Consider the following 15,072-nt stretch of genomic DNA (forward strand, 5'->3'; position numbering starts at 1 on the left):
TTAGTTACAAATTAGTACATTGGGTGCAACTTGGTTTAATTAAGACATTTCTACTTGAAATGTTTTATTTCACTTTAAAGAAAATGCATCTAGCAAGAGCAAATTCACTTTATAAATGCTTACTGATGTCAGCGCTAGTGTTAGCACAGCTATGATTTTCTGAGTTAAGCATCAAACATTAATGCTGATAATAAAAATAGCAAGACCCAAAGCATGAGTGCTGCTCTTCTGCAAGCCGGTAACCTCAAAACTAAAAGACATACTCAAAACTCTTCTTAATCAAGTCTTTCTCTCAAATTTAAACACCTAAGATTTCTTTTATTTTCAAAATGCTTTTAATTCAATCCTTTGCAAAGCATGCTGAAAACTATCCATTCCAACATATCCATTATTAAAACTTACTTATACTAGGTTTTTGATGATTAGAAAATATTTAAATATTATGGGTAAATGAATATTAATATTTAACTCTTTCCACCCATTTCATTTAAGACATGAAATGTGTAAATACTAAATATGTGCTTAGAAAATTCTAGTTATCCTTGACAATATTACAATTTTAAAATTATGAGAGTCAACTGATTAGATTTGACTACACTAAAAAGTCATTTCTTTCAGTGTACTACTGGCTTATTACCTGCTTATTATCAATATATTAACTGTTTATTAGCATTTATAAAGTATGATTTTATTTTACATCCCTTCTATATCTAAACCCAACTACTACTAACTATCAATAAGCAGCTAATTAGTTTATTGAGCTAAAACAAAAACTGGCACTGCATCCTCCACCTGCTCCCGAAGTTCTAGATCCCCTCCATAAGCCTCCAGTCAGTGTGAGAGCACCACCTTGAGGCATTAAATCACTTTCCAAAACCTTTTCATTCAATGGCCCCGTTCACACTGTCAGGTCTTGTTGCCGAATTCCGATTTGTTGCCTATAGCCGCCTTTCTCTGCATACAATAAATGAAAAGCAATAGACCGGAGGTCATTCATTTTCAATGGAGAGTATGCGGAAGCCTGGATCCAATTTGAGCTCCGGATACATTAAAATATTTGAACACCTGCGACTAGACCATATGCAAACAGCCGACCGGATGAGATGTATTCTAGCATTGTCCAAGCAGGTCCGTGCGCACGAGATGAGAAATACTAGTTTTTTTTTTTTTTTAAATAAATAAAGTCTATATTAAAAAACATTTCTAATTATAAATGAGTAATTTTTTTTGCACTTTATTTCGAACACCACAAGAATCAGCTTCTCTCCCATGGTACATGACAACACTGAAAATTCTGTGCGACTGCCACAAGGGGGCGTATTCTGACAGTCGTGTCCAAATGTCGTGTGCAGTGGAAAGGCGGCTTAAATCAGATTTTTTGCCTGTCTGCTTACACGTTCTTTTAATTGTAACCCATATCTGATTCATGTGTTTACCTTTCCCATACAATTTACGACACTGTGAATGCATAAAGGCAAATTCTAGCATCTGCGCCACACTAGCTACGATGGAAGAATCTGTCTTGCTTTTAGCTCTGCGAAATGTGCAAAGTTCGCCCAACTTTAAAATGATTTTGAGGCACAGGAGGAGGAGGGAAAGGGCTGTCATTGCAGTTTGCGCTTATAGTTTATATATTGTGTCCTCCACCATTCAGAGGAATTTGTGGGTACAAGAGAGATCTCAGGACCTGGTGGGAGCAAAGTATGGCGACTGATAACTTTCCTCCTCCATGTTTCCTCTGTTGTTGTTTACCGCGTCGACATCTCCACACACGCTCTTCCTTCTACGTCATTAAACCATGGAGACGTGCCACATTGTCGCAAGTTTAATGACGAACAAAACAGAAAGCTTCAATAAATCTGATCTGACATGATCGTCGCATCATCAAATATCCGACTTATAACTGATTTATTTCCACCTATGAAGGAGGCCTGAAACCGATCTCTGAATATCTAAATGCATGCGTTTTTTTTTGTGTTTACACCATCATAGAACAGTTCCGTTCTGTGTCACATATGCGCAATAAATTGGAATTGGGTCATATTTAACTGGTAGTGTAAACGGGGCCAATGTTCCTCCCTGGTGGAATGATCTTCCCATTCCCACTTGTACACCTGTATCCTTCAAACGACAACTAAAAACCATCTCATCTCAAAAACCAACTATTGAAGCACTTTCTCTCTCACTAAAAAAATCCTACTCTAGCACTAAATTTCCTGAGCATAAACAAGATACTTTTGAATAACTAGCACTTCTCATATGTATTGCCTCTTCTTGTTGAGTCACTGAATGCCTGCACAATTGTAAGTCATTTTGCACAAAATCTTCTGCTAAATATAAATGTGAGACTTTGTTAATGGCATGAATTATACTTTAAAGCGAAGTGAGGCCTATAAAACACTTACTCTGGCCTGTAAGAAATATTATAATCATATTAGATTTTATTATAGTTTCAATGATTAAAAACCTAAGGTCAAACCCTAGTGGTTTGAAGCGCTGTGCCATAGTATAAAAACTTTGTGTTAGTATTTTATGACATCAAATGATCCTCGTTTTAAATATGCTCAAGTATGTTTTGGTATATAAAGAAGAGAATGACATTTTAGTGAGGTTATGTAAATCATAAGTGTATGGTATAGATAGGACATACTGTATATAAGTGCACCCATCACAAATCTATCTTTCAAGTTAATGCTTTAATAAGAAGCTATACAATATTATATTTGTACATATATATTAGATTAGTCAGAACTGAAGCCAAATCTGGAGCTTATCTAACAAAATAACTTACAATAACGATCCAAAAACTATACAGCCAAATATATGTTATAGGAAATTATTGAAAACAAATTTAAAAGAGCAAAACTAAAATTAACATTTTGTTGAAATTTTGTCATTTCGAAATTTTCCCCAATTTTTCACATGAATTTAAACATTATATCTTTCGGTTTCTGAACATTTACGGAGTTTTAGTTTGATTTACAGTAGTTCAGTCACTAAAATAAATACATTACCTAAATATTCATTCTCAAGATGGGGTGTACCCATTTACAGGTGAAGTCAGAACCCCCCTGTTTATTTTTCCCCCAATTTCTGTTTAACGGAGAGAAGATTTTTTTCAACACATTTCTAAACATAATAGTATTAATAACTCATCTCTAATAACTGATTTATTTTATCTTTGCCATGATGACAGTAAATAATATTTGACTAGATATTTTTCAAGACACCTCTATACACCTTAAAGTGACATTTAAAGGCTTAACTGGGTTAATTATGTAGGTTAACTAGGCAGGTGAGGGTAATATTAGGCAAGTTATTGTATAACGATTGTTTGTTCTATAGACTATCGAACAAATATATAGCTGAAAGGGGTGAATAATTCTGACCTTATATGGTTTTTAAAATATTTAAAACTTATATTATTCTAGCTGAAATAAAACAAATAAGACTTTCTCCAGAAGAAAAAACATAATCAGATATACTGTGAATTTTTTCTTGCTCTGTTAAACATCAACAGGGAAATATTTAAAAAAAAAAAAAATTCAAAGGGAGGCTAATAATTAAGATTGCAACTCTAAGTTGATTCCTGTATTTATTAATAGTTTTAATTTTATTCTTTTAGGAGACATATTTAAAATTTATGGGTGGGGGGGGGGGGGGGTAAAGTTGTACAGTTGTATCCTACTTTTCTTGTTTTGATACTTGAAATCCCTTTGTAGGGAAAAAAAAGTATAATAAGAAAACCAAAGAAAGAAGAGCATGTTACATTTTACATTACATAAGTCCTCTGTGCATTCTCACAGCAGAATTTCATTTTAGTGAATAAACACTTTGGGATTTATCGATTCAACAGTGAACCAAAACGCTGCTAAAACAGGACACACAATCTTAAAAAGGGCAGAGAGATTTTTTTTAAAAATATATTATTTTTTTATTGCAACTGTGTTTTTAATATCATGGAAACATTTTAAAAATGATTCATCTCATAAATAGTGTGAAAACGTCCAACAAACAAAAAAAGAAGAAAACAAAAACACATTATACAGTTTAAGAAAAACTAAAGGTTAGCAAAATATTAAGTTCTTGTTTTGTGTGTGTGTGTGTGTGTGTGTGTGTGTGTGTGTGTGTGTGTGTGTGTGTGTGTGTGTGTGTGTGTGGCACTTCTTCAGACTTTTCCATAACCCATTTCTTCCCAGTACTGAGCGTAAATCACCTGTGTTCCTCATCAGACAGAACCCGTCTATGAGGGCTGAGGCGTAGCGTGTGCTGTCGGAAGAAAGTTGTTCATTCATTATCACTTCAAGCTGCAGATTTTGGACATGATAAGAACACACACACGGGTCAGTTCTCACCAACTCCAGAGAGGTCGACGGTCTCGACGCAGGTCAGGAACCGTGAGAGGTGAGACTGACAGGCTTCTGCTGAGCTCTGGTTCTCCTGCAGACAGCGCTCGAACACAGAGAACTCACTCCCACAGTCTGAGCGGATCTTCCTGATCACCGGGCTGCAGCAACAAACAACAACAACGTCACAAACAGACTGATTTACACATTCAACTGGGTAAATAAACTGCTTAGTTCCTGATTTAGCTTTTCTGTCAGACACTGTAGGGAAAACTGTCATGTGAGCTTTTAGGAATTTTATTCAGAAACATGTTTGTGTTTCTGAAGTAGATATGGGTTAAAGATGTGGCGTGGAGCATAAATGTTTATGTAATTATTAAAATACATAGTTATTCTGAGTTCTACTCATTTAAAAAATAAAAATAACAAATCTATCTATCTATCTATCTATCTATCTATCTATCTATCTATCTATCTTTACAGTGATGCTCAGCATACACCGTTGGAAGTCAGAATTATTAGCCCGCCTGTTTATTTTGTCCCCCAATTTCTGTTTAACGGAGAGAAGATTTTTTCAACACATTTCTAAACATAATAGTATTAATAACTCATCTTTAATAACTGATTTATTTTATCTTTGTCTTGATGAAAGTTAATAATATTTGACTAGATATTTTTCAAGACACTTCTATACAGCTTAAAGGCTTACATTTAAAGGCTTAAATGGGTTAATTATGTTAACTAGCAGGTTAGGGTAATCTGGCAAGTTATTGTATAATGATGGTTTGTTCTGGAGACTACCTTTTTTTCTAGCCGAAATAAAACAAACAAGACTTTCTCCAAATGAAAAAAATATTATCAGACATGCTGTGAAAATTTCTTTGCTCCGTTAAAGATCGTTTGGGAAATATTTAAAAAAGAAAAAATAATTCAAAAGGGGGATTAATAATTCTGACTTCAAATGTATAAGTATACCCTTCACAAATCCTTCATTGAAATTAATATTTTTTATTGGAAGCTATCTATTTTATAATATATAAACAATATTATATTTGTGCAAATGCATTAGTTTGGTGAACACTGAAGCCAAATGGAGATATCTAACAAAATAGTTTACAATAACAGTCAAAAAATTAGTAGCTCCAATTTATGCTTGGGAAAAATATCAAGAACCTTTATTGAGGGGGCTAATAATTCTGACTTCAACTGTATATAGTATATCATCTTTGCTTCAAGTTACAAAAAAACTAGCGAGGCATTTCTAATGCAGCGTCTATGGAACAGGATAGTACATTTGACATTATTTTCTCCTTTGGCTGCCATCATCAGTCTCGCACTACTTTTTTCCCATTTCTGAAAGACCTGATAACATCATTGCGGAGATTTTCTTTTATTATTTGAGCAAATGGGATTGTAAAAAATTATTTGTGGTATTCTCCCTTTTACTATGACAACTTCCGCTACTAAGAAACCCGGAAATGTGAAAGGGTCTATTTTTTCTTTTTGTAAATTTTCTTTCTTTTTGTCTATAATTTTTTTCCAATATTTTGCTTGAATTTTAATGTATTATCTTTCAATTTCTAAAGATGTTTGGCAACTCATGAGTAGGCCCACCCAGAATCTGTGCGTGCATAAATCTGGAGATTTTCCGCAGATAATTGCAGTAATATTATTGACTAATGTAAAAATGTATGTACAATGCAGTTTGCACAGTATTATTTTCTGTCTTTAACTAGATATATTATATGACAAACTTGCTTTATTTACCAAACAAAGTTAATCTAATTGGAATTGCATTTTAAACATTAAATAAAAGTTAAAAAATATATTATTTTTTTAATTCATTTAAAAGGTTTTAGTTATGATACTCCCAAAATAATTCCGCTGAAATCCGCAGACTTTTACCTAAATTCTCTGCAGAAATGGCAAAAAAAAAGATTTGGTCTGGCCCTACTCATGAGATGTTCGGTGGATAAAAATATGAAATTTCTAACTGGGGTGTACTTATGCTGAGCACTGTATATATATATAATCTTTTTTTCACTATTATTAACATTTTTAGCATGTCACACGTTTTGTATGTGGGGGGAAATGTATTTAATGCATAATTGCATGTTTAATTTATTTATTTTGATGTTTAAAAAGCATTATTAATGTAAAGATTTGTGACATAAAATATGCTGTTTTCTACTTAATATTTAATATTTCATACCCAGCAACGTATGAATAAAACATACACAAATAGCCAAAACATTGTACATTTAATATTTTATTTAACCTAATACAACTTTAAGAAATGAAAACTAAAATATATTAAATAATTTGCAACATTCTGTCTCAGATTTTACCTTCACTAGCACAGCTGTCAGACTGATAAAGAAGAACATTAAATATTATTATGGTTTTTGGCATTTTCATCCTGTGTGGTGGAATAAACCGTGTGCGGTCATCATAAAACAACAGACAACAAAGCTGAAAACAAATAAATTTCTTTGTTCTTCGAACCCCAAACATTATAATATGAATATATGTATAAGTGTGTGTGTGTGTGTTACTTCAGCTTTGTTGCCTTATGAAAACTATTATAATTTAAAGGTTGAACAATTACTTTATTTTAAACTGAAAGCTTGAGACTGAAAGCATGATGCTGCTGGTGATGAACAGTACGTATGTGATGTGCACATCCGTGATGTGTGTGTTTCTTCAGCTTTGTGGTCTAGTTTTATGATGTCTTCTGTGACTAAGAATTATTAAACAATCAGTAATGAGAACTATTATGATGACAATATTCATTCATGAGGTGAACTATCACTTTATTCCAAACTGAAAGCTTGAGTCTGAAAGCCTGCTGCTGCTGCTGATGTTCAGCATGTATGTGATGTGTGTCTGTCTGTGCACATACTGTGAGGATGTGCAGTGCGCGACCCTCAGCTTCAGCTCCTGACATTTCTCCTGCCAGGATGTGGGATTGGATACCACGCATCCGCCGTACTCCTCCAGCTCCTTCTGGCAGAATTTGGTCGTGATGGCCATTGCTGCTTCCCTGACAGTAAAAGAGATTTTATTACGCTATATTACATGCAGACTACAATACGACATCAACAGCGGTCAAGAACAAACAGCACGACCGTATAAACATTGCGGTTCATGTAATGCTAGTTCATTTAGCTAATAAAGTTTAGCTTGGTCTCTGGCTTTTGTAGTCGTGTTGAAGCGTAAAGAAGGATAGATTTATCACACATCATGTCGAATAAGCGATTAAACACACAGCTGTAGGTCACAGCTGTTTACTCACATGTTGAACTCCTTTGATTTTCAGCCGCTTCTAGTAGTGAATGAATGAAGGTTAAGCCGAATATCACGCACGCACATGTTCAGGGAAACGTCCACGCTCCCGCCGGAGGAATGTGATTGGTCCATTTTTACACTTACCGTGGTCCTATTGGTGGTTTCTGTTGGGAGGTTGAAAGAATGGGCGTGACTTTAATAAATTAATTTATCTTTGCACTTAATTTTTTTCGTCACTTTTATGCGCTTATGGGGACCGTGGAAATGTATGAAAAAAGTTTACAAACTTAGATAATAACAAATAAATGTATAAATAAATGTACAAATGAATATTTAATATATATAAATGTTTAATGCATAAAAATATAAAATAAATCATAAATTAATAAGATTAATAATTAACATACAAACAATTTATTAAGATAAGTAAAACCATGCAATAAAACAAAGAAACAGATACAAATTTGATTGCAAGCTAATAAATGCATTAATAATTTTAAACGAACAAATAAAAAATATTACATAATTCATAAATATGTAAATGTATTAATATATAACTTATAAGTGTTTCATATTAATATATTAAATTTTTTTAAACATTATTAAAATAAACAAATAAATTCGTAAATAAATGAATAGAGTTCTGTAATGACTACAAATAAATGCAATGTAACTAAGAGAAGTACATATTCACAAATAATTATAGATAAATGTCGCATTTATTTTTTCATGGTATAATTTAGATAAAAAATGTGCACAAATTTGTGTATCCACTGGTGTTTATTTATATTTTGACATGTCATAAATAAATAAAAAATCTTAAAATCATTTCGAAAAAAATTTCCAGGCAACGACATGGACCGGATACTGCGTCACCGGCGTACGTGCTTGCGTACGCGGAAGCTGTCGTGTGTGTGTCTGAAATTTTTCAGAAATCTGTGGAGTGGGCAGACAACAGGCCGGTGCAAAGCTGCCTTTTTACCACCCGCGCCTGCAAGGAGGAGGTGGAGAGTAGGAGGAAGAATGGATGAAGCTAAAAAGGGGGCAAATATGGCCGCAGACGGCGTTGATGGGCCGGCGGGGACGCGGACGCGCGCGCCGAGCGACGACCTGGTGAGAGCAGTGTCTCTCCACAGCCGCAGGCCACGCGTGCTGCACGGGACGGTCTTCCCGTTCCTCATCCTCTACCCGGCCTGTTTATATACGTGGTTTGGTGTTTACGGGGCAGCGGAGTACGTTGAGGCCGGACTGCTGGCTCTCGCAGCTCTCGGGATCGCGCACGTCCTGACGGTGCTTTCTGGATACTGGTCCGTGCACGCGCACTGCCTGCTCACCTGCTCGAAGGTGAAAATGACAAATAAAACATGTTTGCTTTATGTAAACGTTAAACAGAAACGGTGTTTTGACGGAATTACACATTTTTAGTGATTGGTTTTATTTACGGGTCTGTTTCGGTGATAATGTCTAACATATGTTTGGCAGATTCTCAATGTAAAAGTTGACTGTGATTATGAAATTATGTCTCTAACAGGAGTCTGATCCAGCCAAAGCCACATTTGCAAAAGTTATACCAACACCCAATAATGGCTCAGCAGAATTAGTGCCTCTTCTGAGGGATAAGGTGAGATAATAAGCTAATTTGTTACGGAAAACGATCCACTGTATCTTGTGTTAGTAATATTTAATGTTCTTTAATGTTTTATTTTAGGGGTTTTTCTGGCACCAAATGAGATACATCTTTAAGTTACCTGCAATTTGTCTTGTATACAAAGATAGAAATATTTGAAATAATATAATGTTACGTTTATGTAAGGATGGAATGGATGTGTTTAAAATCTCAGTCATGGGATGCAGACTTATGCCCTTGTTTATTTAGACAATTATACAAATATATGTTAAAACTATGTATATACAAATTGATAATAGGAACTAAGTATCTCATAAGTCATTATGAAAGTGTTTGTGAAAGTGACATTGCAATATTTTATTATCTGCGATATATATTGTGATGTATATAATAAAATACATTGGGATATAAATTCACCAAATGACCTTAATTACTTTTTTTGCAAAGACTTTAGATTGATTGGGATGATTTTATAGGGGAGTGAAATATAAATATATTTTATGTAATTTATTATATACATACAGTACAATTAACAAAATACAGTCATAAACACAATGGAGCAAGTATTAAAGTGAAATAAACAGTGATTTATGGTTTAACAGTATTCGGTTAAGGAAATTGAATAATCAGATGTAAATTAACAATGCATAGACTTCATCATATAAATTGTTCAATAAAAGGAATCTTTATTAAACTCTTTATTAAACTGCTCTATTAAAATGCTTACATAGTCACAGGCCTTAAAAACACGTGAGGATAATTAACTTTTACTCTATTATGCTTAACTTCTGCAGAGTCTTCACAAATCTCATGTGTTTTGACCTGTGGTTCCTGGTCCTCTATAATCCTAACTCAACATTACATATGTTGCGATGTGACTATTGCGGACGTACACATTGTGATATCGATGCTCAAACGATATATTGTGCAGCACAAATTTTTTACCTTTTTTTTTTTTTGTTTTGTTTCATTAACAAGAATCTGTATGTACAGATTCATTATAAATTATAAAACAAAATCCCTTCACATTTCTTAACAAGGATTCAATAAGAAAAGAGAAAAATAAACAAAAAGCGATAATAAAAAAAGGGAAGAGGGTACATAATTATCAAATTCCATACAAATATATTATACATGTGGTTTTTTTTGTGATTTGTTTTTTAAATTTAGTTAACAAAAGTTATTAAATGCACTTTTAGTACAGAAATGCATGTATACATTAGGCATGGGACGATAACCGGTTTCAAGATTTACCGTGGTTTGGAAAAGTCAGCTTTTTATAACCGCTTACATTTTCTGTTATATCGTTCCTAAGGTATATGTAAGGTTTTTTTAATGTGCTTTTCTAAAATGTGCTGTAAAGAAATCTGTGTTTTTGAAACTAATGAAGACAGCAGAAGTCAATGATTTAAGTTTATTATTTAGCCTGACATGTTTACTGTTACAATTTATGAAAAATATAATAATAAAGTGGAATAAAGTTGTTTTTTACCCAGACATTTAAAAAGAACTTTTTTTAGAACAGTAATCACAATACCATGAAACTGTGGTATTTTTATCCAAGGTTATTATAATGTCTGAAACTTATACTGGGCCATGGCTTATATACATGATTGTAGATCATACGAGATCAAAAACCGTTTCCTATTTTCTCTTGGTAGGATGAGGATGGAGCAGAAATCCTGTCCTTTGAGTTCCAGAAGATCTGTTATGTGTACGACGGCGAGGAGAAGAAGCAGTTTCTGCCGGTGGCGTTTCCCATCAGCTTTCCCATGAGCCATTTCCAGAACTGGAGAGGCTATCAGGAGGAGGTTCAGTTGCGGGCCGCGGAGAAGCGATATGGCACCAACCGTGCAGAAATGGTGGTGCCGGACTTCCTGGAGCTCTTCAAGGAGAGAGCCACAGCACCCTTCTTTGTCTTCCAGGTACTGTACATTTGTGGTTTAGTGGATATTTACCATCAAGCTTTTTATACTGGATTGATGGCATGTGCAATAGAAATAATAAGCTGGATTACAGTTGAAGTCAGAAATATTATCCCACCTGAAATATTAGCCCCCTGTATATTTTTCCCACTAACATATGATGACATTGCATAATATTTTGCTAGATATTTACTAATATTCAGCTTAAAGTGACATTCAAAGGCTTAACTAGGCTAATTAACTGGGTTTCTGCGAGGTCCTAAAATGTCTTTAATATAAAAAAAATGTTAGGTCTTAAATAGTCTTAAATTTACAGAAATATTGTGTTGTAGGTCTTAAATCTTTTTAAACAGGACAAACCCAATCGGGCCAGCACCCATTCAATCACCAATAATCCATCTCAATAACAATGGGATTTTGAACTCTATTTACCGTTGTAGTTTAATTATTTTTCTTGCAATAACATTTGTTTAAAAGTCTCTATGTATTTACTGTTGAGGACCTGAACAGACTGTTTTGCATACATTTAGTTTATTATAATTACTTTTTACTTTAAGAAAAGTTATGTTAAAAAAGGGCATATATACAACTACAGCTTGGTTGTTTTCACACAAAATGTAAAATATTTTGGCTTAGAGTTAACTAAAATTAAAATTTTAATTATTTAATTAAAATAATTTATAATTTATAGTATTAAATTGTTAAAAAAGTTTGATTGTGCAAATAAAGATCTTTTTTCTATGGGCCATTAAAAAAAATTCCTAGCGTTTAATCCTGTATTAGTTTAAAATTTCATTCATTCTTAAATTTAACTTGCTGAAACCTGCAGAAACCATGAATTAAGCAAGTTAAGGCAAATCATTGTATAATGATGGTTTGTTTTGTAAACAGTAGGTAAAAATAGTGGGCTTAAAAGGGCTAATAATATTGACCTTAAAATGGTTAAAAAATAAATAAAAACTGCCTTAGAAAACAAATAAGATTTTCTCCAGAATTCACAGCAGGGCGAATAATTTTGACTTCAACTGTATGTTGAATCTGAATTATTTAATGAAAGTCCAAAAATCAAGTATACGTGTAATTAAAGTAAACTATATTTATGTTTTAATATACCATTTTTGTGAATTTGTATTTATTTATTTATTTCTATTTCTATATTTATGTTTCTATTGATTTCTATTTCTATATTTGTTCATCTCTAAATGAACTATGAAGTTGTTCTGATCATGTATTGTTTATGTGTATTGATCTTGCCCTGAAATAGTTACAGGTTGCTGATGTGACAATAAATAAACAAACAACTAGACTAAACTACTTTTGAAAATTCTCCTTTTAAATGGAAATAGTTTTTGTGGACTATATATTATTATTATTAATTAATAGCAGTACATTGTTGACAATTCATTGATTCTTCTATTTTTTTCTTTTTTTACTTTTATGCTATTAATAATAAGTAATTTTCATAATAAACTAATAAATTAGTTTGTGGTGATTCATGTTTTCGATGAACAACAGCAAGAATCACATAAAAAAAGACTAAATCAGCTTAAGGTAAATGCACGTGTTTTTGAACCACTAAATAGTAAAATTATATTTCACTGTATTAATTATAGTATTTATAACACAATTATAAGATTTACAATGCTATTATAATATTATTATAGTATATTACACTATAATAATCAGTGCTACAGATGCTGTTGTATTAATGATTGTCAACTTATTAACTAACACACTGAGGAAGGCTTTGTGCCGAAACGTCTGTTTGTCTGTTATCACCCGTAAAATGTGAGAAAAAGTAAAAATAAAAACAGTATGAAGCAATGAGTGCGAATCATTACCTTCTTTTGAATAATAGTAACGATCAGATTAACGCACCAAACCAAAGAAGTAACTAAAAAAAAACGCAAGCACGCAGGACAAACTTCAGCAACTTATTAACTAATAAATATTGTAATATTACATTTACATTTACATTTAGTCATTTAGCAGACGCTTTTATCCAAAGCGACTTACAAATGAGGACAAGGAAGCAATTTACACAACTAAGAGCAACAATGAATAAGTACTAAAGGCAAGTTTCAGGTCTGTAAAGTCTAAGAAGGGAAGTGTTAGTAGTTTTTTTTTTTTTTTTTTTTTTTTTTTTTTTTTTTTTTTTTTTTTTTTGTACAATTAGTGTGATATTCAAAGAGGCAATTGCAGCTTAGGAAGTGAAGTGGAGACTAAATAGTTGAGTTTTTAGTCGTTTCTTGAAAATAGCGAGTGACTCTGCTGTTCTGATGCAGTTAGGGAGTTCATTCCACCAACTGGGCAGATTGAGCGTGAGCGTTCGCGAAAGTGATTTTTTCCCTCTTTGGGATGGAACCACGAGGCGACGTTCATTCACAGAACGCAAGTTTCTGGAGGGCACATAGATCTGCAGAAGTGAGTGCAGATAAGAAGGTGCTAGGCCAGAAGTCACTTTGTAGGCAAACATCAGAGTTTTGAATTTGATGCGAGCAGCAACTGGCAGCCAGTGCAAACGGACTAGCAGCGGAGTGACATGTGCTCGTTTAGGTTCATTGAAGACAACTCGTGCTGCTGCATTCTGGAGCAGTTGAAGAGGCTTGATAGAGTTAGCTGGAAGCCCAGCTAGTAGAGAGTTGCAGTAATCCAGTTTGGAGAGAACAAGAGCTTGAACAAGGAGTTGAGCTGCATGTTCAGATAAGAAGGGTCGGATCTTTCTGATGTTATAGAGTGCAAATCTGCACGATCGAGCAGTTCTAGAAATGTGGTCAGAGAAGTTTAGTTGGTCATCATATTATAGTTTTAGTACAGTAAACTGTGGTGTATTCTGCATTATAGTATAATATACCATAATTGTAGAAAATTACAGTATTGGGTAATTTTATTTATTGCTTTACTTGTTGTGTTACAGCAGCTATAAATACCACAGCAGATTCATTCAAATTATTTACTATTGTATGGTTCAAAAATACTATAGTATTTACTTTAACTACTTTAAAGCATGTTTTTTTATTAGATTGTGTTGGCTTTAATTCTGTGAGAAACATACTTTATTCACTTCATCCTTTTGAAGTGATTTTGAACACTGTTGATCTAAATACAGTTTTGGAGTTTTTAGCAAAAATCAATTGTAGAAGCTTAATGTAATTTAGAGCTGAATTATACTTTTTTGAAAATAGCAGTTGAAGCTGGCATGGCATTAAACTCAAACATTCAAATTACTATAGTAATGTCATTTTAGTGTGTGGAATCACTATAGAAAGTAGTTTTTTATTAATAGTCATATTTATGTCTGGTGTATTGTTAGATAAAATATTTTTTACTTCGATTAGTTTAGATTTGAAATATGTTCTTCGATATTGTGTTTTATAATGTTTCAATTTTCTAAATGTACTTAATTTTAGAAAAATGTGGTGTGACATTTATTTCATTCAGTTTTACTATTAGCAAACACAAGCAGCAAGGTATATTAGTGTTAGTGTTTTTAACTTATTAACTGACAATACATTGCACTTTAAAAAGAAGCCATTGAGGCACTTGTTGATCATGTTAGATCACACTCTCCATGCCGAATAAATAAGATCTAGCTCCGGAAAGCAGATCCTGTCAGAAAATGTCTGTTTCTCTGGGTATCCAGACAGCAAGCCAGCAGATCCGATGAATACCCAAACTTGTTTACCAGTATTCAACTACCAATTGAATTGTACTATCACTAAACTATCACTCATGAATTGTAATGACAAAAAACGTGACAGAATTTGCAGTCAGTAATATCAGTTCTTAGATCACCACAATTTTTAGTAAAGTAATCGGACTACTTTTGGATTAAATTTGGATTACTTTTGTGCCAAGCACCCTGTTTTGAAATCACCTATATTGA

General features: G+C 33.2%; 2 protein-coding genes across 2 annotated transcripts in view; one reads left to right on the plus strand and one right to left on the minus strand.

Moving 5' to 3' along the window:
* Window positions 1–4,100: 4,100 nt before the first annotated feature.
* Window positions 4,101–7,742, minus strand: chchd5 (coiled-coil-helix-coiled-coil-helix domain containing 5). The gene is made up of 4 exons (XM_001334662.9): window positions 7,642–7,742; window positions 7,249–7,389; window positions 4,356–4,507; window positions 4,101–4,269 (listed from the first exon to the last, which is right to left on the minus strand). Coding segments are annotated over exons 1-4 (321 nt in total). The 5' UTR covers window positions 7,644–7,742; the 3' UTR covers window positions 4,101–4,243.
* Window positions 7,743–8,546: 804 nt separating this feature from the next.
* The window catches only part of atp13a1 (ATPase 13A1), a 52,265-nt gene continuing 45,739 nt past the window's right edge, over window positions 8,547–15,072 (plus strand). Inside the window, exons 1-3 of the mRNA NM_001001403.2 lie at window positions 8,547–8,978; window positions 9,166–9,255; window positions 10,923–11,186. Of these exons, the coding sequence (NP_001001403.2) occupies window positions 8,658–8,978; window positions 9,166–9,255; window positions 10,923–11,186 (675 nt within the window). The 5' untranslated portion in view covers window positions 8,547–8,657. The remainder of the gene's footprint in view (window positions 8,979–9,165; window positions 9,256–10,922; window positions 11,187–15,072) is intronic.

This window comes from Danio rerio, chromosome 3 (assembly GCF_049306965.1).
Source record: "Danio rerio strain Tuebingen ecotype United States chromosome 3, GRCz12tu, whole genome shotgun sequence".
NCBI classification, from domain to species: Eukaryota; Metazoa; Chordata; class Actinopteri; order Cypriniformes; family Danionidae; genus Danio; species Danio rerio.

Excerpts from the sequence above, each read along its gene's own strand:
- chchd5 (XM_001334662.9), bottom strand. Across the intron at positions 4,508-7,248 it reads GCGCACTGCACATCCTCACA|CCCGGTGATCAGGAAGATCC; the intron begins GTATGTGCACAG and ends TTGTTGCTGCAG. Across the intron at positions 4,270-4,355 it reads CGTCGACCTCTCTGGAGTTG|CACACGCTACGCCTCAGCCC; the intron begins GTGAGAACTGAC and ends TTCTTCCGACAG.